Source organism: Coregonus clupeaformis, chromosome 21, assembly GCF_020615455.1.
Source record: "Coregonus clupeaformis isolate EN_2021a chromosome 21, ASM2061545v1, whole genome shotgun sequence".
Taxonomy (NCBI): Eukaryota; Metazoa; Chordata; class Actinopteri; order Salmoniformes; family Salmonidae; genus Coregonus; species Coregonus clupeaformis.
The window spans coordinates 25,866,626-25,892,231 of record NC_059212.1 but is presented as its reverse complement, the minus strand read 5'-3'; the positions used below and the strand labels follow the sequence as shown (position 1 = coordinate 25,892,231).

The 25,606-nt window shown below is 42.6% G+C and overlaps 1 protein-coding gene across 3 annotated transcripts in view; it reads right to left on the bottom strand.

Moving 5' to 3' along the window:
- LOC121535151 (ephrin type-B receptor 1) overlaps nt 1-25,606 on the bottom strand; it is a 325,240-nt gene that overhangs the window by 12,458 nt on the left and 287,176 nt on the right. For 2 of the 3 annotated variants that reach the window (XM_041841921.2, XM_041841923.2), the window contains 5 exons: nt 23,193-23,301; nt 22,391-22,455; nt 17,641-17,829; nt 15,232-15,479; nt 11,523-11,738 (listed from right to left, as the gene is read on the bottom strand). In XM_041841921.2, the coding sequence (XP_041697855.2) occupies nt 11,523-11,738; nt 15,232-15,479; nt 17,641-17,829; nt 22,391-22,455; nt 23,193-23,301 (827 nt within the window). The remainder of the gene's footprint in view (nt 1-11,522; nt 11,739-15,231; nt 15,480-17,640; nt 17,830-22,390; nt 22,456-23,192; nt 23,302-25,606) is intronic. The other variant, XM_041841922.2, reaches the window with a different exon arrangement.

Sequence of the window (25,606 nt, the reverse complement as noted above, 5' to 3'; positions counted from 1 at the left end):
AACCCCTTGCCCTCTTTGATGCAGCCTCAAAGACACACACACCCATTCAAGTGTGCGCACACACAAAAGAGTGCGTACACACACAGGCGAGCATGAAGACACATGGAAGCATATAAAGAATCCTCTCTTAGCCTCCACAGACACACACACACAAACACACACACACACAAAACCCTCTCAGTCTCAACATAAAACGGAAGGCAATCTGTCCCACATATACAGTGAGGGAAAAAAGTATTTGACCCCCTGCTGATTTTGTACGTTTGCCCACTGACAAAGAAATGATCAGTCTATAATTTTTATGGTAGGTTTATTTGAACAGTGAGAGACAGAATAACAAAAAATAACAAAAAAAGCAACTCATGTCAAAAATGTTATAAATTGATTTGCATTTTAATGAGGGAAATAAGTATTTGACCCCCTCTCAATCAGAAAGATTTCTGGCTCCCAGGTGTCTTTTATACAGGTAACGAGCTGAGATTAGGAGCACACTATTAAAGGGAGTGCTCCTAATCTCAGTGTATAAAAGACACCTGTCCACAGAAGCAATCAATAAATCAGATTCCAAACTCCACCATGGCCACGACCAAAGAGCTCTCCAAGGATGTCAGGGACAAGATTGTAGACCTACACAAGGCTGGAATGGGCTACAAGATGACAACAGTTGGTGAGATTATTCGCAAATGGAAGAAACACAAAATAACTGTCAATCTCCCTCGGCCTGGGGCTCCATGCAAGATCTCACCTCGTGGAGTTGCAATGATCATGAGAACGGTGAGGAATCAGCCCAGAACTACACGGGAGGATCTTGTCAATGATCTCAAGGCAGCTGGGACCATAGTCACCAAGAAAACAATTGGTAACACACTATGCCGTGAAGGACTGAAATCCTGCAGCGCCCGCAAGGTCCCCCTGCTCAAGAAAGCACATATACAGGGCCGTCTGAAGTTTGCCAATGAACATCTGAATGATTCAGAGGAGAACTGGGTGAAAGTGTTGTGGTCAGATGAGACCAAAATTGAGCTCTTTGGCATCAACTCAACTCGTCGTGTTTGGAGGAGGAGGAATGCTGCCTATGACCCCAAGAACACCATCCCCACCATCAAACATGGAGGTGGAAACATTATGCTTTGGGGGTGTTTTTCTGCTAAGGGGACAGGACAACTTCACCGCATCAAAGGGACGATGGACGGGGCCATGTACCGTCAAATCTTGGGTGAGAACCTTCTTCCCTCAGCCAGGGCATTGAAAATGGGTCGTGGATGGGTATTCCAGCATGACAATGACCCAAAACACACGGCCAAGGCAACAAAGGAGTGGCTCAAGAAGAAGCACATTAAGGACCTGGAGTGGCCTAGCCAGTCTCCAGACCTTAATCCCATAGAAAATCTGTGGAGGGAGCTGAAGGTTCGAGTTGCCAAACGTCAGCCTCGAAACCTTAATGACTTGGAGAAGATTTGCAAAGAGGAGTGGAACAAAGTCCCTCCTGAGATGTGTGCAAACCTGGTGGCCAACTACAAGGAACATCTGACCTCTGTGATTGCCAAAAAGGTTTTTGCCACCAAGTACTTAGTCATGTTTTGCAGAGGGGTCAAATACTTATTTCCCTCATTAAAATGCAAATCAATTTATAACATTTTTGACATGCGTTTTTTCTGGATTTTTTAAATTTATTCTGTCTCTCACTGTTCAATGAAACCTACCATTAAAATGATAGACTGATCATGTCTTTGTCAGTGGGCAAACGTACAAAATCAGCAGGGGATCAAATACTTTTTTCCCTCACTGTACAACCACATACAACCACATACAACCACAACTCTTGGGCTCTCGAGTGGCGCAGCGGTCTAAGGCACTGCATCTCAGTGCTTGAGGCGTCACTACAGACCCCCTGGTTCAATTCCTGGCTTTATCACAACTGGCCGTGATTGGGAGTCCCATAGGGCAGCGCACAATTGGCCCAGGTTTGGCCAGTGTAGGCCGTCATTGTAAATAAGAATTTGTTCTTAACTGACTTGCCTAGTTAAATAAAGGTTAAATAAAAAAAAATACCACAAATGCCCCACTCTCTCTACTCCTCAGGGCATTGGCTATTAATACAAAGTGTGATTGCATTGCACTTTCTTCACTAGCCAGACATTAATCCCTTTTTCTCTGGACATGCCACACACACACAACCTCTCACCAATAACCACTTAAAACCTTTTTTTTAACGATTGTATTTATTTTCAAACAATACAAAGCACACACATACAAACGGCAACAATGCACACAAACATCCAGGACATCCCCTCTGCCCAGACCCACATGCCCCCCCCACATGGCCTCAAACTGCACCATTTAGTTTCCCTTCGTCGCCAACGCATTTCCAATATTTAGATAATAAAGTGTTTGACCTTTCCATTGTGTTAACGATGGAGGATAGGTTGATTTCCAGTTTTTAAGTATACGTTTTTTTAAAGATGATTGACGAGAAAAGTATCGTCCAACCAATCGGGTATCTCATTGCACCCTCATATGCCATGTCTTGACATATTCAGACAGATGGATTAAAAGTACATTTACATTGTAATACTTCTGACAGGCAACTTTCTAACTCTGCCTGTAACTTTTGGACTATAGCATTCCCAGAAGGAATGGATTATTGAGTAATTGTTAGTTTTACACTTAAGACATGACTCTGCCGTTGTGCTGTAGAATTTGTGAATTTTGTCTCTTGTGTAATAAATTCGATACATTAGTTTATACTGGATTAAGCGTACATTTTCGTTAACTTTAATTTCGTTAGTTATGTTCTAACATTCCCTCCATCTTGTGCCAATATCAGTTATTTTTAAGTCTTGGTTCCAGTGGTTAATATTTTTTTCTAAGAGACTGTCAATTGGAGAGTCTCTCTGCAAGGTTTTGTATATCTTACCTATCATATGAATATCCTTTTCTCACTCAAATAGGATTCCCTCAAGATTGCTCTGATGTCCAAAAGATTTCAAATTCAAATGTTGTGATATGAAACTTTTAAGTTCCATGTATTTTAAAATGACATTGGTCAGTCACCATTTTTTTTTTTATGTCATGGAAATAAATGTATTTCCTATTACCAAGTCATTTACGGTTTTTATGCCTTTAGTTTTCCATGTGGACCAATTTATTGGTGAATTCTGAAAAGCTATCCAAGGATTGCTCCAAAGGGGTTTATTTTTACGGAGTGATATTGGTTACATTTTTTTCCACATAGTTATAGTTTTCCTAACTATGAAGTTGTTAATGTTAATGTTCTTAGCTTTATCATTTGAAAATAGACAAGTGAAAAGATTCTAGGGATGAGCATGCGCATCTTCAATATGTACCCATTGTTCCTCTTTAGTGCATTTAACTATATGTCTATAAGTAAAAGCCTTGGGTGGCGAGTTGATACAATTCCAAGTCTGGAAGGTTTAAACCACCCTCAGGAAGATGTAAAACTTTCCTTGCTATGAGTTTTATTTGCCCATAGTCTGTTATGACCGAATATAATTTTTAAAATAATGTCTCTGGTGGGGTAATTGGTATTACCGAGAATAAATATAAAAGCCTTGGGAGCCATCCCATTCTGAAGAGGTTTATTCTGTAAGATTTATGGGAAGATTGTTCCATCTAATTAGATCTGCTTTCATATTGTTAAGTAATAGGTTAAAGTTATCTTTTTTTTGTTTGTTGTCACTTAAGCATCCTAAGTATTTGATATTTTTTTGTGGTCCGCTTAAAGGATTACTGTATATCATGAGTTATTCTTTTTTTAAATATTATTATTGTGGGGGTTTTCCACGTTCATTTTATATCCTGAGATTTTAGAGTATTCTGAAAATATTTTTAGCAAGGGGGACATTGAGTTTTCAATATAGGTCAGGTATATCAGGAGATCATCTTCAAGTAAGTTTAGTTTATATTAACGTTTACCAATACTGATACCTGTTACATTTGGGTCCTGTCTAATTTTTTCTGCAAGCGGTTCAATTGCCAGTACAAACAGGAGGGGGGAGAGAGGACATCCATGTCTTGTGTCACTTTCTAGAGCAATTTCATCAGATAATGTATTACTTGTGTATATTTTTGCTTTAGGACATTTATACAGTGGCATTTTTCCTATTTTGTTGCCTTACAACCTGGAATTAAAATAGATTTTTGGGGGGTTTGTATCATTTGATTTACAAAACATGCCTACCACTTTGAAGATGCAAAATATTTTTTGGGGTGAAACAAACAAGAATTAAGACAGAAAAACAGAAAACTTGAGCGTGCATAACTATTCACCCCCCCAAAGTCAATACAATAGAGCCACCTTTTGCAGCAATTACAGCTGCAAGTCTCTTGGGGTATATCTCTATAAGCTTGACACATCTAGCCACTGGGATTTTTGCCCATTCTTCAAGGCAAAACTGCTCCAGCTCCTTCAAGTTGGATGGGTTCCGCTGGTGTACAGCAATCTTTAAGTCATACCACAGATTCTCAATTGGAATGAGGTCTGGGCTTTGACTAGGCCATTCCAAGACATTTAAATGTTTCCCCTTAAACCACTTGAGTGTTGATTTAGCAGTATGCTTAGGGTCATTGTCCTGCTGGAAGTTGAACCTCCGTCCTAGTCTCAAATCTCTGGAAGACTGAAACAGGTTTCCCTCAAGAATTTCCCTGTATTTAGCGCCATCCATCATTCCTTCAATTCTGACCAGTTTCCCAGTCCCTGCCGATGAAAAACATCCCCACAGCATGATGCTGCCACCACCATGCTTCACTGTGGGGATGGTGTTCTCAGGTGAGAGGTGTTGGGTTTGCGCCAGACATAGTGTTTTCCTTGATGGCCAAAAAGCTCAGTTTTAGTCTCATCTGACCAGAGTACCTTCTTCCATTTGTTTGGGGAGTCTCCCGCATGGCTTTTGGCAAACACCAAATGTGTTTGCTTATTTTTTTCTTCAAGCAATGGCTTTTTTTCTGGCCAGTCTTCCATAAAGCCCAGCTCTGTGGAGTGTACGGCTTAAAGTGGTCCTATGGACAGATACTCCAATCTCCGCTGTGGAGCTTTGCATCTCCTTCAGGGTTATATTTGGTCTCTTTCTTGCCTCTCTGATTAATGCCCTCCTTGCCTGGTCCATGTTTTTGGTGGGCGGCCCTCTCTTGGCAGGTTTGTTGTGGTGCCATATTCTTTCCATTTTTTAATAATGGATTTAATTGTGCTCCGTGGGATGTTCAAAGTTTCAGATATTTTTTTATAACCCAACCCTGATCTGTACTTCTCCACAACTTTGTCCCTGACCTGTTTGGAGAGCTCCTTGGTCTTCACGGTGCCACTTGCTTAGTGGTGTTACAGACTCTGGGGCCTTTCAGAACAGGTGTATATATACTGAGATCATGTGACAGATCATGTGACACTTAGATTGCACACATGTGGACTTTATTTAACTAATTATGTGACTTCTGAAGGTAATTGGTTGCACCAGATCTTATTTAGGGGCTATATAGCAAAGGGGGTGAATACATATGCACACACCACTTTTCCGTTATTTAATTTTTAGCATTTTTTGAAACAAGTTATTTTTTTCATTTCACTTCATCAAAATTGGAAAAACGCCAAGGAGGATGAATACTTTTGCAAGGCACTGTATAATATTTTTATTACATTTATTATTTCAGCGGGAAAGTTGAAAGCTACAAAAGTTTCGAATAGAAAAGCGTATTGTATTACACTGAGACATATTCTTGTATTTGTTTGTGTCTACTTTTAATAAGCCCTGTTTGATTGATACCGTATATATTAAGTCTGGTAATACTTTTGCCATTCTATTGCTTATGAGCTTTGTTATTATTTTATTGTCTCAATTTATTAAACTTATGGGACTGTAATCAGCAGGGGACTTTCCAGATTTTCCTGGTTTTAATATAACTTAAATGACTGTTTGATACATGGAACTAGGAAGCGCTGAATTTAGTGACATATGTGTTGTCATTTGTGTAAATAGGGGTGCTACTTTGTCCCAAAATGTTAAATAGAATTCTATGGTAAAGCCGTCCATTCCTGGTGCTTTACTCCACGTGAATGTTTTAACAGTGTCTAATATTTATTTTTGGATGATCTCTGTTTTTAGTGATAATTTTTTGTCTGCTGATAATTGCTTCCGTTTTTGAGTCGAATAAGGCTGTAGGATCAGTCCAACTGTGGTTTAATTCTAATTTATATACATTTTCATAGAAGCTTTTAAAACTGTAATTAATCGCATTGTTGTTTCTAATTAACACATTTGTATCTTTATCTTTGAAAATTATTACTGGTTTGGAGTGTATTCATTTTGTGAGGGCTGTGAGATGTTTACCAGGTTTATTTACCATTAAGAAGTATGCTTTATTTGACTTGTAGTTGTTGGCTCTCTTCAAAAGTAAAATATCATATTCCTGCTTATGTTCATAAAATGTATTTTCTTCTTTACCTTGTAAAGATTTTTTAAAGTGCTTTTTCTAAGATAGTGATGTATTTTTCTTTAATTAAAATTTCGAACTCAGATTTAACTTTTGCCGAATATGAGATTATCATCCCCCTAATGTACGCCTTAAAAGCATCCCAAATTATATCGGGGGTCGGCTTTTCTTTGTCTATGTCTACATTTGTAATGGTTTACATTTTTTCATTTATGTATTTCATAAATGTTGGGTCTTGAAGATGCGCTCTGTTCATTCTCCATTTTCTGTCGCTAAGTGTATTTTCTGTTGGTGTAATTAAGCATGATACCGGAGAAGGATCTGATATCATTATGTAATGGATTTTTTAACCCAATAAATAGTTGAGTGCATGTTTGAGAATTTTGTTTTAGTCAATTTTTGAATAGCTTTTCTTACTTAGTATTTTTTAGTTGAGAATAGTAATCTCCAGGTGTACTGTCAATCTTATCAAATCTATAATTTAGGTCTCCTGCTAAAATAATAGTTACTTTCTGGATTTGATCTAATATAGCTTGAATTCTATCTAAAAACACAACATTTGCCCCTGGTGGGATATGCAGTGAAATCAATGTGTATTCTTCACCATGTAAGGTACAATTCAACATTAGAAAACGTCCTTCTTGGTCCACGTGCTGGGATATAAGGTAAAAGGGTGTATTCTTATTTATCAGGATGCCTACACCTGTGCTGTTACTACACATCAAAACCGTTCACATTTTTATTAACCACTTAAAACATTTCACATCTTTAACAACAAACACTGCATGGTGTGGTGATAAACAGCATTCAGCCTATTTCACACACACACACACACACACACGTTTGTTTTACTATCCCTGTGGGGACCAAAACATTTATTCCCATTCAAAATCCTATTTTCCCTAACCCCTAACCCTTACCCTAACCCCAAAGCCCTAACCCTAAACCTAACCCTAATTGTAACACTAACCCTAAACCTAACGCCTAAGCCTAAAAAATCATTTTTCCTTGTGGGGGCCGGTGAAATGTCCCCACTTCTCCGAATCTTCTGGGGACTTCTGGTCCCCACAAGGATAGTAAAACCAAACCACACACACAATACATCAGACATCATGCAGACACTCTGCCTGTCCTTCCTTTGAGCCGCTGGGTCCCCCAGGGAAAAGATGTGATGAAAAAAGAAGTGAAATGATAGATGGATGGATGGATAGAAGGATAGATAGATGGACTGATGTGAAATTCATGGCCCGCGGAGCGTCTAAAAATCAATTCTGTCCTCCGTAAGGTCACACAGGTCATCCCTCTCCACTCGCAGTGAGGGGAGCATCCTGAAGAGGGGCATGCTGGGAGTAATAACATACAACCAAACATAGTGCTGAAGCTGTAGAAAGAAGAAGCGAAAGAGAAAAGAAAGAGGGTAAAAGTCTACGTCTGTAAACGTCTGTACTCAATGTTTTGTTTGATGCTCGTCAAAGTGATCTTTAATAGAGCTTTAGTGATATCCTAACAATGGTCAGACCGTTTGACTGACATGGTTCAACCAAGTCAAGTTAGCAATTTGGTCTTAAATCATGTGCTGGTCAAAACATTACAACTGTCTCACCAAAGCCTAAATAAAGAGATTACCTTTTGCGACTATGCAGCAAACATTTGAGGGGACATTTACCTTGTTTCTCTACCCCCTGCTCCTATATCCATTCTGGTGGATATAGCCTATTCCCCCTCAGGAGACTAAAAAGATTTGGCATGGGTCCTCAGATCCTCAAAAAATTCTACAGCTGCACCATCGAGAGCATCCTGACTGGTTGCATCACCGCCTGGTATGGCAACTGCTTGGCCTCCGACCGCAAGGCACTACAGAGGGTAGTGCGTACGGCCCAGTACACAATTGTCAAAGACTCCAGCCACCCTAGTCATAGACTGTTCTCTCTGCTACCGCACGGCAAGCGGTACCGGAGTGCCGTGTCTAGGTCCAAAAGACTTCTCAACAGCTTCTACCCCCAAGCCATAAGACTCCTGAACAGCTAATCATGGCTACCCGGACTATTTGCACTGCCCCCCCCACCCCATCCTTTTTACGCTGCTGCTACTCTGTTAAGTATTTATGCATAGTCACTTTAACTCTACCCACATGTACATATTACCTCAACTACCTCAACTAGCCGGTGCCCCCGCACATTGACTCTGCAACGGTACCCCCCTGTATATATAGCCTCCCTACTGTCACTTTATTTTTCTTCTGCTCTTTTTTTTCTCAACACTTTTTTTGTTGTTGGTTTATTTTTACTTTTTTTGTTTAAAATAAATGCACTGTTGGTTAAGGGCTGTAAGTAAGCATTTCACTGTAATGTCTGCACCTGTTGTATTCAGCGCATGTGACCAATAAAATTTGATTTGATTTGATTTGATTTGGTCCCAGTGTGAGTGCCAACCCCAGCATTAACACTATGCAATTAACAGCATGTCCGCCAGCACCTTCCCCAGTACCGCTCTGGAGGCCAGGTAATTGGTGCCCTCAGAAATAGTGGGAAAACTTCACAAAGGAAGGAGAGGAAGGAAAATGAGGTGATTAATTTGCAGGAGGAGGAGGTCGATGGCGACGTACATCATAGGACATTGGCAGAATTTAATTTCCCTGATTCCCTCGGCTTTCACAAGCCGCGCTGGCCTCGCTCAGTGATTGCTTTGGCATTCTGTGTTCACCTCGTAACCGGCGGAGGGAGGTCGGCGAGTGAAGGGCGCTGCCGTGGCGGCGTGGAGGCTTAATTAAAGGAAGATGTGAGGGACCCAAGGACCCCGACTCTCTCCACAACGTCTCCCCTGTGGATAGAGAATATTCCCAGAACGTTCCCAAGGAGAGTGGATTAGAATGGAGGGTCAGGACCCAGCTAGTGACAAGACACAGTAAGGTCAAGCGGAACGCTTGGAGAGACTTGTGTTACTCAGGTGTGCTTTTGGATGGAGTGCAAATAGCAGTTTCTGTGTCTGTGTTATATGGCAGAACTCTCATGACATATAGGTCCTATCATTAGGAATACCTGGGTTGGGTAAAGGTTAAGCACGAAAACAATTGGTGTGAAAAGCAATGTACTGTCATTGTACAGTACCTTTCTAATATCCAAAACACATTTCCCCTTGGGGATAAAAAGGTAGATCCTAAAGCCTATACTATCTATTTTGCAACCCTTGTCAAAAGTATAAAACCCTTGAGATGCATCATCTCATTTTCAAGGGGTCTTGTATACTGTACATGAAACAAACAAACATCAAGAACACTAAACAATAATACATAATCCAATCCCAACATCTAACCACCTTCGTGGCATCAGCGAGATTGACAACAGAAGGTGTGCTTGTCTTTGTTGTTTCAGCAGGGCTTAACCACAGGGGTCACAGAGAACTAGGTAGGTATTCCTTCCTAGATGGCAATTAACTTCCCAAACCCATGTCACACTTCCTGTTCACACCTAAGACAACCTGTCAATCAACAGCCTTTACGGGTATCTCAGTGTTCACAAACAGACAGAGACAGACACACAGACACACACACACAGTCAGGAACACACACACATACAGACTCAGACACACACTGCGCACCCACGCACACACACACACACACAGTTGAGTTCTAATAATAATAATCTTCTGACTGAAGGAAGACGTGGGTTTGTACTGTTGTTGTCATGTCCTTGATTTCACAAAGAACACCTATGTTTAGATACATAAGAACTCATTTTAGTCTCCTATTTTTGTACTACCTTGATACCTGACTCATGCATCCTATGTTAAGATACCTTAGAATCTCTATATGTGGAAAATTTTTGTGTTTGATCGTTGATGACTCATACACTCTAAACCTAAAATGGTTCTTCAACTGTCCCCATAGGAGAACCCTTTGAAAACCCCTTTTTGCTTCCAGGTATAACCCTTTTGTTTCCAGGTAGGACCCTTTCCACAGAGGGTTCTACATGGAACCCAAAAGGGTTCTACCTGTAACCGAAATAGGTTATCCTATTGGGACAGCCGAATAACCCTTTTGGAACACTTTTTTCTAAGAGCGTATACAGTGGAAATATATATTTTTCCTCATGTGCATATAAATCATTTTCCAAAAGTTGACCTCACTTAAGAATGACTGTATTCCCTGCAAACTGTCAGAAACAACCAAATAATAAACCACTACATATACCCAACTAATTAGCTGGTTCAAATGAAACTCAATGCAGGGCACACATGCTCATACCCCCCCCCACACACACACACACACAGCAATCCCTAATAACCCTGCAATGCATTAAAATATGAGGGTGGGAGTGTGTTGTGAATTACATCGAAAACCGAGGGAGTCGGCTACACTAGCGTTGGCGACTAATAATTACAGATCTGTACCTCTGTGGTGTTAATTAGGGGCATAAATCCTTCCATGATGCCTGAGTAATAATAGAAGCTGTCAGTTTAAGGGGCTGGGGTGCCCTTTTAGTTAACCTGCATCCTATGCATGCCAATGAGAGGGGTCTTCCCCAAAGTCTGCATGTCTCTGCACTAATGAAGATGTGACAGTACTGCTCCGTGACTAGCGGAAAGAAGGAGAAGAGAAGGCTTGTGGAATGTTAAAGAGAAGAGATAGAGGCTGAGTTGAGGAAAGGGAGAGTGGTGAGGGGGACTGAAAGGAAATGCCTGAGAGATGGTCGGACAGAAGTGTTGTAGTTCTTTTAGATGTACCATTTACCCCTATTGTACTCAAGCAGTCATTTACCCCTATTGTACTCAAGCATATAGACAATCCTCTCTTAGCCTCCACACACACAAACACACACACACACACACACACACACACACACACACACACACACACACACACACACACACACACACACACACACACACACACACCACACACACACACACACACACACACACACACAAAAAAGGAGTCACATATCACAGTGTCCCTGTTCTATGTTGCTTGTTTTCAGCGAGTTGATTGTTGCTGGCGTCCTGCCTATCCATTTCAAAGGTAGAACAACATACGAACAAAACACAATTTTTTCGTTCAGAAAGTAGCTAGTAGGACTCACCAGAGAGCTGGTGTAGGAGGGGTCAGAAGTATCGTCCTGGAGGTAGCGCGACAGGCCGAAGTCAGACACTTTGCAGACCAGGTTGCTGTTGACCAGGATGTTGCGGGCGGCCAGGTCTCTATGGACGTAATTCATGTCCGAGAGGTACTTCATGCCCGCTGCGATGCCCCTCATCATGCCCACCAGCTGGATCACGGTGAACTGACCGTCGTTTTGCTGCAGGAGAGAAGAGATGGAGAGCGAGAGAAAGAAAGAGATAAATGAGGATCGTTAGTGTCATTATCATTGTTAGTATTGTAATCGCCACCATTTTCTCTTGCTACAGAGACAGGAGAAGACGATGGCCATATCAAAATAAACTAAATAGGACTGAAATTAAACTTTTAATTTGCAGGCCTTTCAGCCGAGATGTTGACAATAAACAAGCAATACTTCACTGATTCCTACACTATTTGACAGTATTAGGCATTGAGTTGTGTCGACCAGACACGGTTGTATTCGATTGCATGGTTCTATTTGATTGCAATGCAATTGATTTGACAACCGCAACGACATGACACTAACACAAGCACATTCTGCATGCTATACCACAGATTCTGTGTCATATTATATAAAGGCCATGCCTAGCCAAAATTGTCCTGACACGGAGAGAGTCTGTGCTGAAAATTCCCTTTGTGTCCTCTGGGATCTCGTTCCCAGATTAGAAAACCCTGCGGATGCATCTGTGACACCACAGCCAGGAAGTAAGGGCAAACTTTTGTACAAGGGTACAAGATCTGCCGTCAGACATATGTACAATGTTCCATACACACACAGTGTGACAAACAGCCTAACCTGCTACCTATCTGAGCGCGACCTACTTCTAGAAGACAGAATACTGGTTATTTCTGTGTCTGATTATGTGACTGAATCTTGAAGCCTTACGCTTAAAGTGGTTTGTTCTGTAGATTTGTAATTTAACGCTATCAGCTATCGACACAGTCCCAGACAGCCCTTGTCTTGCATCTCATCTCTTATTTTACATTAAAAGGAGGCGGTATTCTTTTTGATTCCCAAATTAGATTCTTCAAACACGATCCTATCAAAACTAGTTGTTAGAGGATGTAGTAAAAATTGTACGTCTTCCATCACTGTGGGTAACACATACACATGGAGGAGCTCTGTCCCCAAACTCCTTCCTAGTTCCTACCCGCGTTTCCAATCCTCAGAGGAGCTTTGAACCCGACACACACTAACAAATAAGAGGGTAGGGTAAGATCGATGGGAACACAAGTCAGATGTAGCGGCTAGCAAAGCTAACTTCAAAGGGTCCCTTTAAACCAGCAGTAGATCAAAGTGAAGAGGAAAACCAATCCATGAGCTGGAGGAAGAAGGGAAGGAGGGGGGAAAAAAGGGTTGAATATTGATTAAGCTGTACACTCGCTCGTTCCTTACCAGCTACAAAAGAGTGAGGGGATAGTTCATTAAGAGCTCGGGGCATGAGTGGAGAAATTAAATGAGGACATAAGTTGGCTATTTCAGGAAGTCGTCGATGAGGAGAAGATGGAATTGTGTTCGGTTCATTTTCAAATCTTCTGGAGTTACACAGAGGTCTCTATTTTTTGGCTGGTGTGAAGGAGGCGCAATGGCATTTTCCAGCCCTAACGGCAGGTTCAGCAATTTATCTGTCTAACAGTATGGACAAAAAAAAGATGTATGCCCTCACTAACTGTAAGTCGCTCTGGATAAGAGCGTCTGCTAAATGACTAAAATGTAAAATGTAAATGTAACATCGGCTTGCTTGTGCTGAGGTGGTAGGGGTGGCAATATTTGAGGTGTGTCCTTAAACACAAGTGACAATTTCATGCAGCACTAAAGGAAAGTTTTAAGACCCACAAAAAGCAGGTCTTAACAGTAACGCAGTTGATAATGGCATGGGTTTTGAGAGCGGAAGCGCAGCCTATCCAGCCATGGGAAGAGAGATGTGGCTTTTGTGCTGGTGAATCTCGTATTTAGAAACATTTAAAAAACGACTGGTTTCCCCCCCATTTCATTTAATTTGATAAAAAACCAAACATAGTCTACCCTCCCCTAAATCAAGGCTGGTTTAGCAGTTTCACATAGGTGTGACTTTTTATGCTGTCCATTATCCAAGTAGCCTATGAATGAAGGGGTCTACTGAGAGTTATACTGGTGCTACCGAGAGCTACTAAGAATCTACTGGTCTACTGAGAGTGCTTTTAAATATTTTGAAGGTTTTTGCCCTCATGCTTTTTCATTATTCACATACCTGCATACTTAATTTCACTTGTTTGAGTACGCTGTTCATCCCCGTTTTCAAAGCGCGCCCCTCGTCTGATTACCAAAGACATGCTCCTCCAAACTATTCAATCCTCCTATAATACCATATCAACGGCAGATTTGTTGAGAATCTGCCTCGCACATACTGTAGGCAACGATACAATTGACAGGAGCCTAGTATTTTGTAATGACGTGTGAATGTTATGCGTAAAGACATTTAGGCCTACATGAACACAGTGCCATGGAACGAGAGAAGCGATTTATGATATCATGCTTCTGACCCCATCCTATTTAGAAATATTGTTGTTGTTTTAAGAAACAGATTGCTTGTTTTCCGTTTTATATCAAGCCCTCCATAGCCTGCCCTTACCCTAGGCCTAGGCTACTAAGGCTGGTTCGACAGCAATGCGTCGTCTTTTTTTATCCTGGCCTTGCAATGTAGTCTATACATAAAAGGTGTTTAAATGGTCTATTTGTCAGAGTGTCTGAATTTAAACTATACTGCACATCCTAAATCATACACAGATATGCCTACCTGCATTCCTGTATGAAAAACATTCTCACACACCCTCAGACCTATAGCGCTACCGCCAGCACTTAGATCACGGTTCCCCAACTGGAGGCCCGTGGGTGGTTTTATTTGACCCCCCAAGTTTTCTGTGGAATTTTCATTGTTGGACATAAATGACTGTAAAAACACCAGGAAATCAGCTCTAAGTGATTTTAATTTAAGAAATCTGTTCCCAATTATTCCCACGCATAATAGAGAGACACGTGATCATATACACCTGTAAGCAAGGTTTGAAATGATTATGTTTTAGTCAAACATATCTGTTTAAGCTTCTTGCGGTGAATTTGCAGTCTATAAATTATTTGTCATTATGTTCCGGCCCCCCTACAATCCACTCCAGAAAAGATAATCCCGCAGCTGAATCTAGTTGATGTCCCTGGCTTAGATTTACCATTGCGTTAGGTTAGTTAATATAAAGCTCAGTGTGCTCTAATCCTAAACCCTATTCTGGGTTGCAGAACTCTACAGTACATTGCCGTGGTCCATGAACTGATATTCTGTGTCCTTGTATGTTTATTGCAGTCACAAATATTCTGCATTATATATCATCAGCTCTAACTCATATGCGTTTTGTCAATCCACAAACAAGTTGCAATGCACCAGTGCAGTCTTAGTGCAACATATATTATCATATATGTGAATAGCCAATAATGTAAATAAACTATTACCACAGTAGAACATTTACTATAAGATACTATAAAAAAGAGATGGTAAACTGTGTTAACAAATTATTAATAAAGCATAGTGGACTGAAAACCGTCCATATTCATAAAGTGCCTTTTAAATCATAATGAATAAGATTACATGTACAGGTCTCCTACTCTAAGATCCTTGATACATATATGCTGTATAACTCACCCTCAGGAAGGAATCAAGGGCCCCGTTCTCCATAAACTCTGTGACGATCATGACTGGCCGACTCTTGGTGACCACGCCCTCAAGCCTGATGATGTTGGGGTGGTCGAACTGTCCCATGATTGACGCCTCGGACAGGAAGTCCCGCCTCTGCTTCTCCACGTGTCCTGCCTTCAGGGTCTTAATGGCCACGTAGATCTCCCTCTTGCCTGGGAGCTTCAGACGTCCCTTGTACACCTCACCAAACTCACCTGGGGGAGAGAGTGTGTGGTTATAGCGCTAGATCAACAGTCTAGAGAGATCAAGTCAACATTAGACCTTGAGATTTCGGTAAATAGGAATCGATTCGATTGCGCTAATGCAATACCTTAAATCTGGCTAACGTGCATGTTGGACCAGAGGTCACAAGCAGTGTTTTCAATAATCTAAACTACACTACATGACCAAAAGTATGTGGACACCTGCTCGTCGAACATCTCAATCCAAAATCATGGGCATTAATATGGAGTTGGTCCTCCCTTTGCTGCTATAACAGCCTCCACTCTATTGGGAAGGCTTTCCACTAGATGTTGGAACATTGCTGCGGGGACTTGCTTCCATTAAGCCACAAGAGCATTAGTGAGGTCGGGCACTGATGTTGGGCGATTAGGCCTGGCTCGCAGTCAGCGTTCCAATTCATCCCAAAGGTGTTCGATGGGGTTGAGGTCAGGGCTCTGTGCAGGCCAGTCAAGTTCTTCCACACCGATCTCGAACAAACCATTTCTGTATGGACCTCGCTTTGTGCACGGGGGCATTGTAATGCTGAAGCAGGAAAGGGCCCCTCAAAACTGTTGCCACAAAGTTGGAAGCACAGAATCGTCTAGAATGTCATAGTATGCTGTAGCATAAATATTTCCTTTCACTGGAACTAAGGGGCCTAGCCCGAACCATGATAAACAGCCCCAGACTATTATTCCTCCTCCATCAAACTTTACAGTTGACACTATGCATTGGGGCAGGTAGCGTTCTCATGTGATCCGCCAAACCCAGATTTGTCCGTCGGACTGCCAGATGGTGAAGCGTGATTCATCACTCCAGAGAACGTGTTTCCACCGCTCCAGAGTCCAATGGCGGCAAGCTTTACACCACCCCTGCCAACGCTTGGCATTGCGTATGGTGAACTTAGGCTTGTGTGCGGCTGCTTGGCCATGGAAACCCATTTCATGAAGCTCCCGACGAACAGTTATTGTGCTGACGTTGCTTCCTGAGACAGTTTGGAACTCGGTAGTGAGTGTGCAACTGAGGACTGACGATTTTTACGCGCTACGTGCTTCAGCACTTGGCAGTTCCGTTCTGTGAGCTTGTGTGGCCTATCACTTCGCAGCTGAGCCGTTGTTGCTCCTAGACATTTCCACTTCACAATAACAGCAATTACAGTTGACCGGGGCAGCTCTAGCAGGGCAGAAATTTGACAGAAAGGTGGCATCCTATGACGGTGCCACGTTGAAAGTCACTGAGCTCTTCAGTAAGGCCATTCTACTGCCAATGTTTGTCTATGGAGATTGCATGGTTGTGTGCTTGATTTTATACACCTGTCAGCAATGGGTGTGGCTGAAATAGCCGAATCCACTAATTTGTCCACATACTTTTGTATATATAGTGTAATTGTTGTATTTATGATACTGATCAACAGTGGGGCTATCTTGTTCCACAGCAGCTCAGAATCTGGGCAGGAAATTCATCAATAGAAACTAAATGAGTAACAACCCAACACATTCACAGTAAATATCTACTATTTCCATTCCTTGATTACTCATCATCCACCAGGCATCCCGTGGAGATACCACACCACGAATAAACAAAAAACAAAAATTCTGTAATTAGCAAACCCCATCCCGCTATCCTTCCCCTCCTCCATCTCCCCCTATCCTTCCCTCATACGGTGTTTCCGATCATGCAGTGTGTCCCAGCCAGACCCTGGGAGTCTATTCCAGTCCTTGTCTCATTAGCCTGCATGGTGTTATTTTAGCCTCCGTATGAATCAACACACATCAACATGTCCTCCATACAGTCAACAAGGTCTGGCCTGGCTTACCGAGGGAGGACCTGTCCCGAGAGATAGAGAGAGCTTGGTACAGGGACTGGGATGCTATTGGCTAAAGCTATTTCTGGTGCTATCTAGCTAGGGGACAGCAGCTGACCTACAGTATATGCTACTAGTGCATCACAGGGCACATCACAAGCGAGCATGTCAAATGCCTGCAATGTAACATGGGTAAGGAGGTTGGAAGAGGTCAGTGGCAATATACTGTACATTTACATACATAAATAAATATTGACACACATAGATATCCCACACACAACTGCACCCCCCTCTCCACACTCCCCTACCCACCCACTCACTCACACACACACACATTCATCCACATTTACCTGCACCAATGACCTCTTCGATCTTTACGGTGGACACGTCGATCTCCTTGGCGAACTCCCGGACGGCCTCGTTGGGGTCCTCGTAGGTAAAGGGGTCGATGTAGATCTTCATCCCCGGAGAGCCTGAGAAGTGGGTCGGGCAGCCCAGTGGGGAGGGGCAGTTAGACATGTCGGCTCTCAGGGAGAGTTCTAGAACCAATCAGAGTGGCTAGTGAACAATCCAGAATAGAGTACAGGCTTTGTACATGGAGGGTGTTTTTGGTGGTGAAATGGGAAATGGAGGAACATTGAAGTATGTCCATATGTCCACACAGTATGTTATATGTTGATATACACATGATGCATACGACAGCAATGAACAAAAAAGTACAACCTCTCAAAAGGTTAAAATGCATTAGTAAACTGAATGATGTTTCCAGGAATCTGTCATTGGGTGGAGGCGAACAAGCAAGCATGTGTGAATGGACTTGAATTACATTACAAGTCCATTAAGGCTATACTGTTTGCTCCTTATATAAGTGAGAGAGATAGAGAGACAGAGAAACAGAGAGACGCACACAGACAAATCGAGAGAGAGAAAGCGAGAGACCAATTTTTTCTTTCCTCTCCCTCACTCTCTTCCTCTCTGCCCTTTGATAGCGGAGGAACCAATTTCCCCACCGCCTCTCCCCATAGGAGCTCATAAACTGATAAAACCGCCTCGCTGTCAAGCGGCTCAGATAGGTGAGTACAGTTCACTGTCTGGGGATGTCTGGGAATGGAGGAACACTTGGCTTGGGGGGGTAGTGAGAATCATTTTCAAAACATGCAATGACAATACAGAATATGTGTCTGAAATGCCAACCTATCCACTATATCTTGCACTACATTTGACTAGAGCCACATGGGACAGCCACATACTACGGCTCTGGTCAAAAGTGGTGCACTATATAGGGAATATGGTGTCATTTGAGATGCTGCTAAAGACAGACCCCAAACTACATCCCAACACTTCAGAGAGCTGATTCTCCCAAAGACATTGATTGACACTCAGACTGGTTTTGCAATAATGCCAACCATGATTGAAATAAACCCATATTCTCCTCATGAACCTCATTCATCTACATGACATGCAGCACATAGGCTTAGCAGAGTCTCAAGTGGCTGAGGACTGGTTGAGAGGGACAGGATCTAGTCAAGTTAGGGGATCAAGGTACTTTACCTATAGCTCTTGGCTGGAAGCCCTGTCTTGTTATTACACTCATTACCTTGAACCCTGCCTCTGTGAAATTGCTTATTAGGGACTCCATAGAGATTGGATTACAGATAATCAATGAGAGGGTTTAGAGCTCTGCATTCTATAATGACGTTCTGGACATGTGTGTGGCTGAAATGAGGGCAGTAATACTGATAGACACAGCTCAGGAATCTGAGGCCTGGTAGACACACAAGCAAATAGGTATGCACACACGTATATACCACAGACGGTTGGTGGCACCTTAATTGGGGAGGACGGGTTTGTGGTAATGGCTGGAGTGGAATGAGTGGAATGCTATAAAATGTCCATGTGTATGATGGCATTCCATTCGCTACGTTCCAGCCCTTATTATGAGGCGGGGTCCCCTCAGCAGCCTCCACTGGTATACACATGCGAACATATGCACGCGCATACCGCACGCTCGCACGCACACACAAACTTGCATTCATTGCCTTTTTCCATATTCCACAGACCCGAGCCCACTTTCATGTATAAGTTAATTAGCAAACCGCTTATCTCCTCTCTCTCTCTGGTAAAGCCCTGTTAAACTCGGACAGATGAAAAATAGATCCAAGCCTTAATATTACATGGCTCCTTGATCTGTGCGTGCGGGCCAAAGTGCATCCAAACCTCCAGGTTTATTTTTACCCAGTTATAAAACAAGGCCCATTGGGAGAGAGGGAGATAGAGAGAGTGAGAGAAAGAGAGAAAGTGCACCTAAACTAATCTACTTCATAGCTCCATAATGTACACTCGCTACAGGCAACACATATAAACTCATATTCCGTCTTGCGTTCTCCTCATTACAAGTTCAGTTCTGTCCATAAACACAGTTAATTAGCCGGCGTCTGATGTCAGAAAATCATTCATCAGACACACACTGCGACTTATTAAGGCAGAAATCATAGAGAGAAAATCCACAACAGTCTGCACGTCATAAGGGATCAACTCGCCGCTGGCCTGGATCGTAAATGTAAATCTAACTCCATCAAGCATGCAATTACCTTCTTAGTGAAATATATACGGCAGTTCGTCAAAGAATCTGTCATTTCCGTGTTGGTTTTCCAATGATAGACTTTGCTGTCAGAAGAGTCTGGGCCCTTGTCACCCAGTGACTATGTGAGATGGTGGGTATACAGTCAGCTGTCTATCTATTCATGCACAGACCAGATGCTGGAGTACAAACAACAGTAGCGGAGACAACTCGTTGATGGATAAGGTAAAAATGTGCATGTTTGTGTGTTTGTGTATGTGTGGGTGTATGCATGTGGGTGACATATGGATAAATGCGTATGGATGTATGTGGGAATGTTTCGTGTAGCTCAGTTGGTAGAGCATGGCGCTTGCAACGCCAGGGTTGTGGGTTCGATTCCCACGGGGGGCCAGTATGAAAAAAAATTATGCACTCACTAACTTTAAGTCGCTCTGGATAAGAGCATCTGCTAAATGACACCAACAAAAAAAAAAATAGTACTAAATATGTATTGCGTGGGAGTTTGTGAATGTCAGTGAATGCGTGCTGATAAATGGTGACAGGTGCTCGTGGTGTATGTGGGCGTGCATGCGTGTGTGAGTGTGTGTGTGCCGTAGGCCTACATATATGGAGGCAAGCAGATGTGTGTGTGTGAAGCCTGTGGAAGTGTGTGGGTGTGTGTAATGTTTATGGATGGCTGTTGATAACTACTTTGTGCCTCTTGAGTACACAGTAGTGTGTGGATGAACAGCACTGGAATATTTACCTATCCAGCCAAGCGAGAGTTGATGTCAAAAGAGAGAGGGAGGGAGGGTAAGCTGAATGTGTGCCATCTCCTTCTTGCCTTTTCCACCTCTCTCCTCATTTCCCCCTCTCTTCCTCTTTTTGACTCCCTCACATCTCCCTCTTTCCCTCTCTGCTCTCGCCTTCTTTTCCCCTATCCTCCACTCACAGTGTCGCTCCTCTCCCCACTTCTTCCTCCTCTCTACCTCTCTCTCTCCCCCCCCCCTTTAATCTCCCTCCATCTGGGTCTCAATTCACCAGATCCACTGGGACTCTGCGTGCTAACATTTGTAGTCTTTAAGCACTGACACCCATTACCATACTATTGCCATTCACTGACACCCTGCTGCCACTCACCAGGCCTGGGCATAGGGATAGAGCCAGTCTGGTAGCCTGCCAACTAGGGTTTGTGTGTGTTTGGGGGTATTCGTGTGTGTGTTTGTGTGGGTGGGTGCATGCGTGCATGCATGAAGAGTCAAGGTGACACGGAGAGAGGATGTTGTGTAGCCCCCATAACGTCAATACTGACAACATGTTGGTTCACTCACTACAGCTACAGACCTCTAGTTTTTCAGGTTCATTATTTGTCATTCTGCACCTCTTTAAAGGGATAGTTCTGCGATTTTACACATTTAGTCAAATCCTGATAGATTAATTTGTATTCGTGACAAATCCCCAAACTATCCCTTTAATGTTTTAGGGTTTGCATGTTAATTTCCCACACACTGCACCAGGCATCAACAGCTTTAGACTCCATTCCCAACAGCCAGGGTAAAAACCAGAAACACTGTTTTCGGATTACAATAAAAAATAATCAAAGTGCCGTTGTTTCTTCCAAAGTGGCTATTTTTCTTCCAATTAACAGTAATTACAAAAACATCAGTCAAATCAGGAAGAGAAAAGATTGGACACAAGCTATTCCTAAGTATTAGTATTAGTTAGCGGGAGAGAGTGGAGGGAACAAACACAATATGAATAGGAACACTTTTCGCTTTTCCCCCCTCCACTCCAAACTGTTCAATTGATGATTAGTGCTGTAACCGCTGTTAGCGTCTCTCTCACATCTTTTGTTTATTTCTCCACTTATGTTAATTGCATTCACTTGCCCTAAGATAGCCTCTGACAGAACCAAATCTGACTCCTCTGAGAGTTTGACTGGGGGAGGAAAAAGGAGCAGCCATTTTATATCCCCCGCTCTCTGGCTCTTTAATGAGCTCTGAGCTGCGGCTGCTTTAACCGTGACAAAACCGAGCCGCGTAGCAAAGATTTCTGTGTCAGTCTCGACAAAACTCTATTCCCTTGAGTGAGCCCTCTTTTAGACAGCTAGGTCGGCCTTCCGACAGGCTCGGTTTTGCCTGGCGTGCTGTTTCTCATGCATGCCTTGCTCTGAGGCAACTTTACAGTGTCAATCAACAGTCAAAGCGTGATAGGACCCTGGCTCAATCATGGTTAGATTACACAACAGCCCAGATGCGTGTCAGTTAATGTTACTTAGAGCTTGAAAGGGATGACTTTTTGCCCTCTATGTTGGATCAGGAAGGGGTGTCATTACCATCAATGCTAGAACATGGAGGGGTTGTTTTGCCCTCAATGTGGACAGTGGTCGATAGACCCGTGTGGTGTCAATCACGGTTACAACCCTGAAAGATGAGTGTCAGTCAATGTCATTTAGTAAGTGGAAAGACTGTTTTTGCCCAGAATATCAGAACATTAACAGACGTGTTTTGTCCGGCATGGTGCTGCAGTAGTGAACTCACCTCTTCCTGTGCTGTAATGCTGTAACTTATCGCTGTACACCGCTTCCTTGGTGTACACCCGTTTCCTGAATGAGAAATAGAGATAGAAAAGTTCCCGAAAAGACAGGATAAATGGAGGAGCAAAGAGTAATCATTACATCTGTGAATCAGTGGCTAAGGGTTAGCGGTAGCTGCACCGCCCCAATTGAAGTCTGATGAGAATGAGCTGGTTTTTAATTAGAGATGTGATAGCATCTCTTTAGCTTTTCATCTGTTTTCCTCCATCTCTCCTCTGCTCCCTCCGTCATCAAAGACGTTGTCGTGTCTGATGGTCGCTTTGCTACTAGTGACACATGGCGCTGCTGCAAATTCTAAATTCAACTTTCATTTTTCTAAAGAGAGAGGAAAGGGGCAGGTAGTGATGTGTTGTAACAAACTGGATGAAATTGCCTTCAGTCAGTTAACTCAGATCAATGCAGCGTGAACCCTTTGGTGCACTGTAAAATTGATAATTAATAGAGAAGCATACTAATACAGATATGGAACTTTTTTTTCATTTAAACTTATTTTACCTCCTGCTGGCTAAGTGTGTGTGTGTGTGTGTGTGTGTGTGTGTGACATACCTGGTGGACCTATTGTAATGTCTCTGTGTATACCCTTTGTCTGTGATGCGGTTTGGTGGTAGGTGAGGCAGACCTGTTGGACATGTATTTGTGTGTGTAAGGTGTGTGTGTGTGTGTGTAAGGTGTGTGTGTGTTAGGTACAACTGTTGGACATGTCTAACATAAACACTGCCAAGATGGCCATGTTGACTGTACAGTACCTGCTGCAGACGATGGAGATGGCCACTAGAGAGACGATGAACACCACTCCTGCTGCAGCCGACCCTGCGATCAGAGGAAGCTGCTCTCTCAACTCGGACTTATAGTCATCTACAGACAGCGAGAGGGGAGGGGAGAGAGAGAGAGTGAGAAAGAAAGAGAGAAAGACGGAGAAAGGGAGAGAGAGAGGTAGAAAGAGATAGAGAGGTAAAAAATAGAGAGAGAGAGAAACCGAGGGGGGGAGTATAGTGTAAAGACAGGCAGAGAAGAGTGTGAAAAGGGGACAGAGAGAGGAGGTGGTGTGAGGGGTATGGAGAGAATGTAAAGAAACAAGAAAAGGGGAGGGACCAGAAAGAACAGGATGGTTAGTCCAGGTGAGGAGAAAGAGAACACAAACACACCCCTCCGTATTTATTTGGACAGTGAAGCTAATGACACAATACATTATTTACCATTCATTTCTATTTTGCACAACTTAATCCGAAACACAACCAAAATAAACTGCAAATGCATCCAATAAGTTTGTAGAGTCACAAGCTGGATGTAGCCATTGCGTGCTAGGAATATGGGACTTTAGACTATAAGTGAATTTGTCCAAATACTTATGAAACCTTCAAATGGGGGGACTAGATACATAAAGTGCTTCCATTTCCAAATAGTAAAACAGATATGTATGAAAATACCCTCAAATAAAAGGTGTCATTCTGTATATAAAACATTTTATCTCAAATCCAAAATGCTGGAGTATAGACGAGTTAGCTGACAATGTCATGAAAACGATGCACTCACGTCGATGAGGCAGAAGTCTGTGTGTTGTTATTATTCTGGACAGTCAGATAGCTAGCAACAATGACAAGAAGCTGCCATGTGGGGAATCGTCAGTGGCTTGTTTCAGCTTGTTGTATCTTGTTCTTGATACCATGTCTTGTTTTGAGGTGTTTTGATTCTTCTCACGTCTATGCTAATATGGCTAAAATTCGCTACCTAGCTAAACAACCAACAACTGTAACAATTACATTTACATTTTGCAGACGCTCTTATCCAGAGCGACTTACATGAGCAATTAGGGTTAAGTGCCTTGCTCAAGGGCACATCGACAGATTTTTCACCTAGTCGGCTCGGGGATTAGAACCAGCGACCTTTCGGTTACTGGCACAACACTCTTAACCACTAAGCTAGCTGCCACCCCAAACAATGTATTTGAGAGACAACAAGTGCTCAGTGTGCAAATATATTTATGTTTTCAATAAATATAGTTTACATGTTGTCAACTATCCTTTGATTCTAAGTCAACCCCGACTATTTTGCTCCACCTTTGTGTACTCATCGGTTTTGTTGCTTAACAACCCACCCGTCTATAGAGCCAAATTAAACATTTTAGCTTCACTGTCCAAGCAAATACGGAGGGGAGTATAGGTGCCTCAGCTCTGAGATGTTGAGTGCAACACATTGAGCTTCACCATGGTTTGGTAACAGCCTATACAGTGGGGAAAAAAGTATTTAGTCAGCCACCAATTGTGAAAGTTCTCCCACTTAAAAAGATGAGAGAGGCCTGTAATTTTCATCATAGGTACACGTCAACTATGACAGACAAAATGAGAAAAAAATATCCAGAAAATCACATTGTAGGATTTTTAATGAATTTATTTGCAAATTATGGTGGAAAACAAGTATTTGGTCAATAACAAAAGTTACTCAATACTTTGTTATATACCCTTTGTTGGCAATGACACATGTCAAACGTTTTCTGTAAGTCTTCACAAGGTTTTCACACACTGTTGCTGGTATTTTGGCCCATTCCTCCATGCATATCTCCTCTAGAGCAGTGATGTTTTGGGGCTGTCGCTGGGCAACACGGACTTTCAACTCCCTCCAAAGATTTTCTATGGGGTTGAGATCTGGAGACTGGCTAGGCCACTCCAGGACCTTGAAATGCTTCTTACGAAGCCACTCCTTCATTGCCCGGGCGGTGTGTTTGGGATCATTGTCATGCTGAAAGACCCAGCCACGTTTCATCTTCAATGCCCTTGCTGATGGAAGGAGGTTTTCACTCAAAATCTCACGATACATGGCCCCATTCATTCTTTCCTTTACACGGATCAGTCGTCCTGGTCCCTTTGCAGAAAAACAGCCCCAAAGCATGATGTTTCCACCCCCCATGCTTCACAGTAGGTATGGTGTTCTTTGGATGCAACTCAGCATTCTTTGTCCTCCAAACACGACGAGTTGAGTTTTTACCAAAAAGTTCTATTTTGGTTTCATTTGACCATATGACATTCTCCCAATCCTCTTCTGGATCATCCAAATGCACTCTAGCAATCTTCAGACGGGCCTGGACATGTACTGGCTTAAGCAGGGGGACACGTCTGGCACTGCAGGATTTGAGTCCCTGGCGGCGTAGTGTGTTACTGATGGT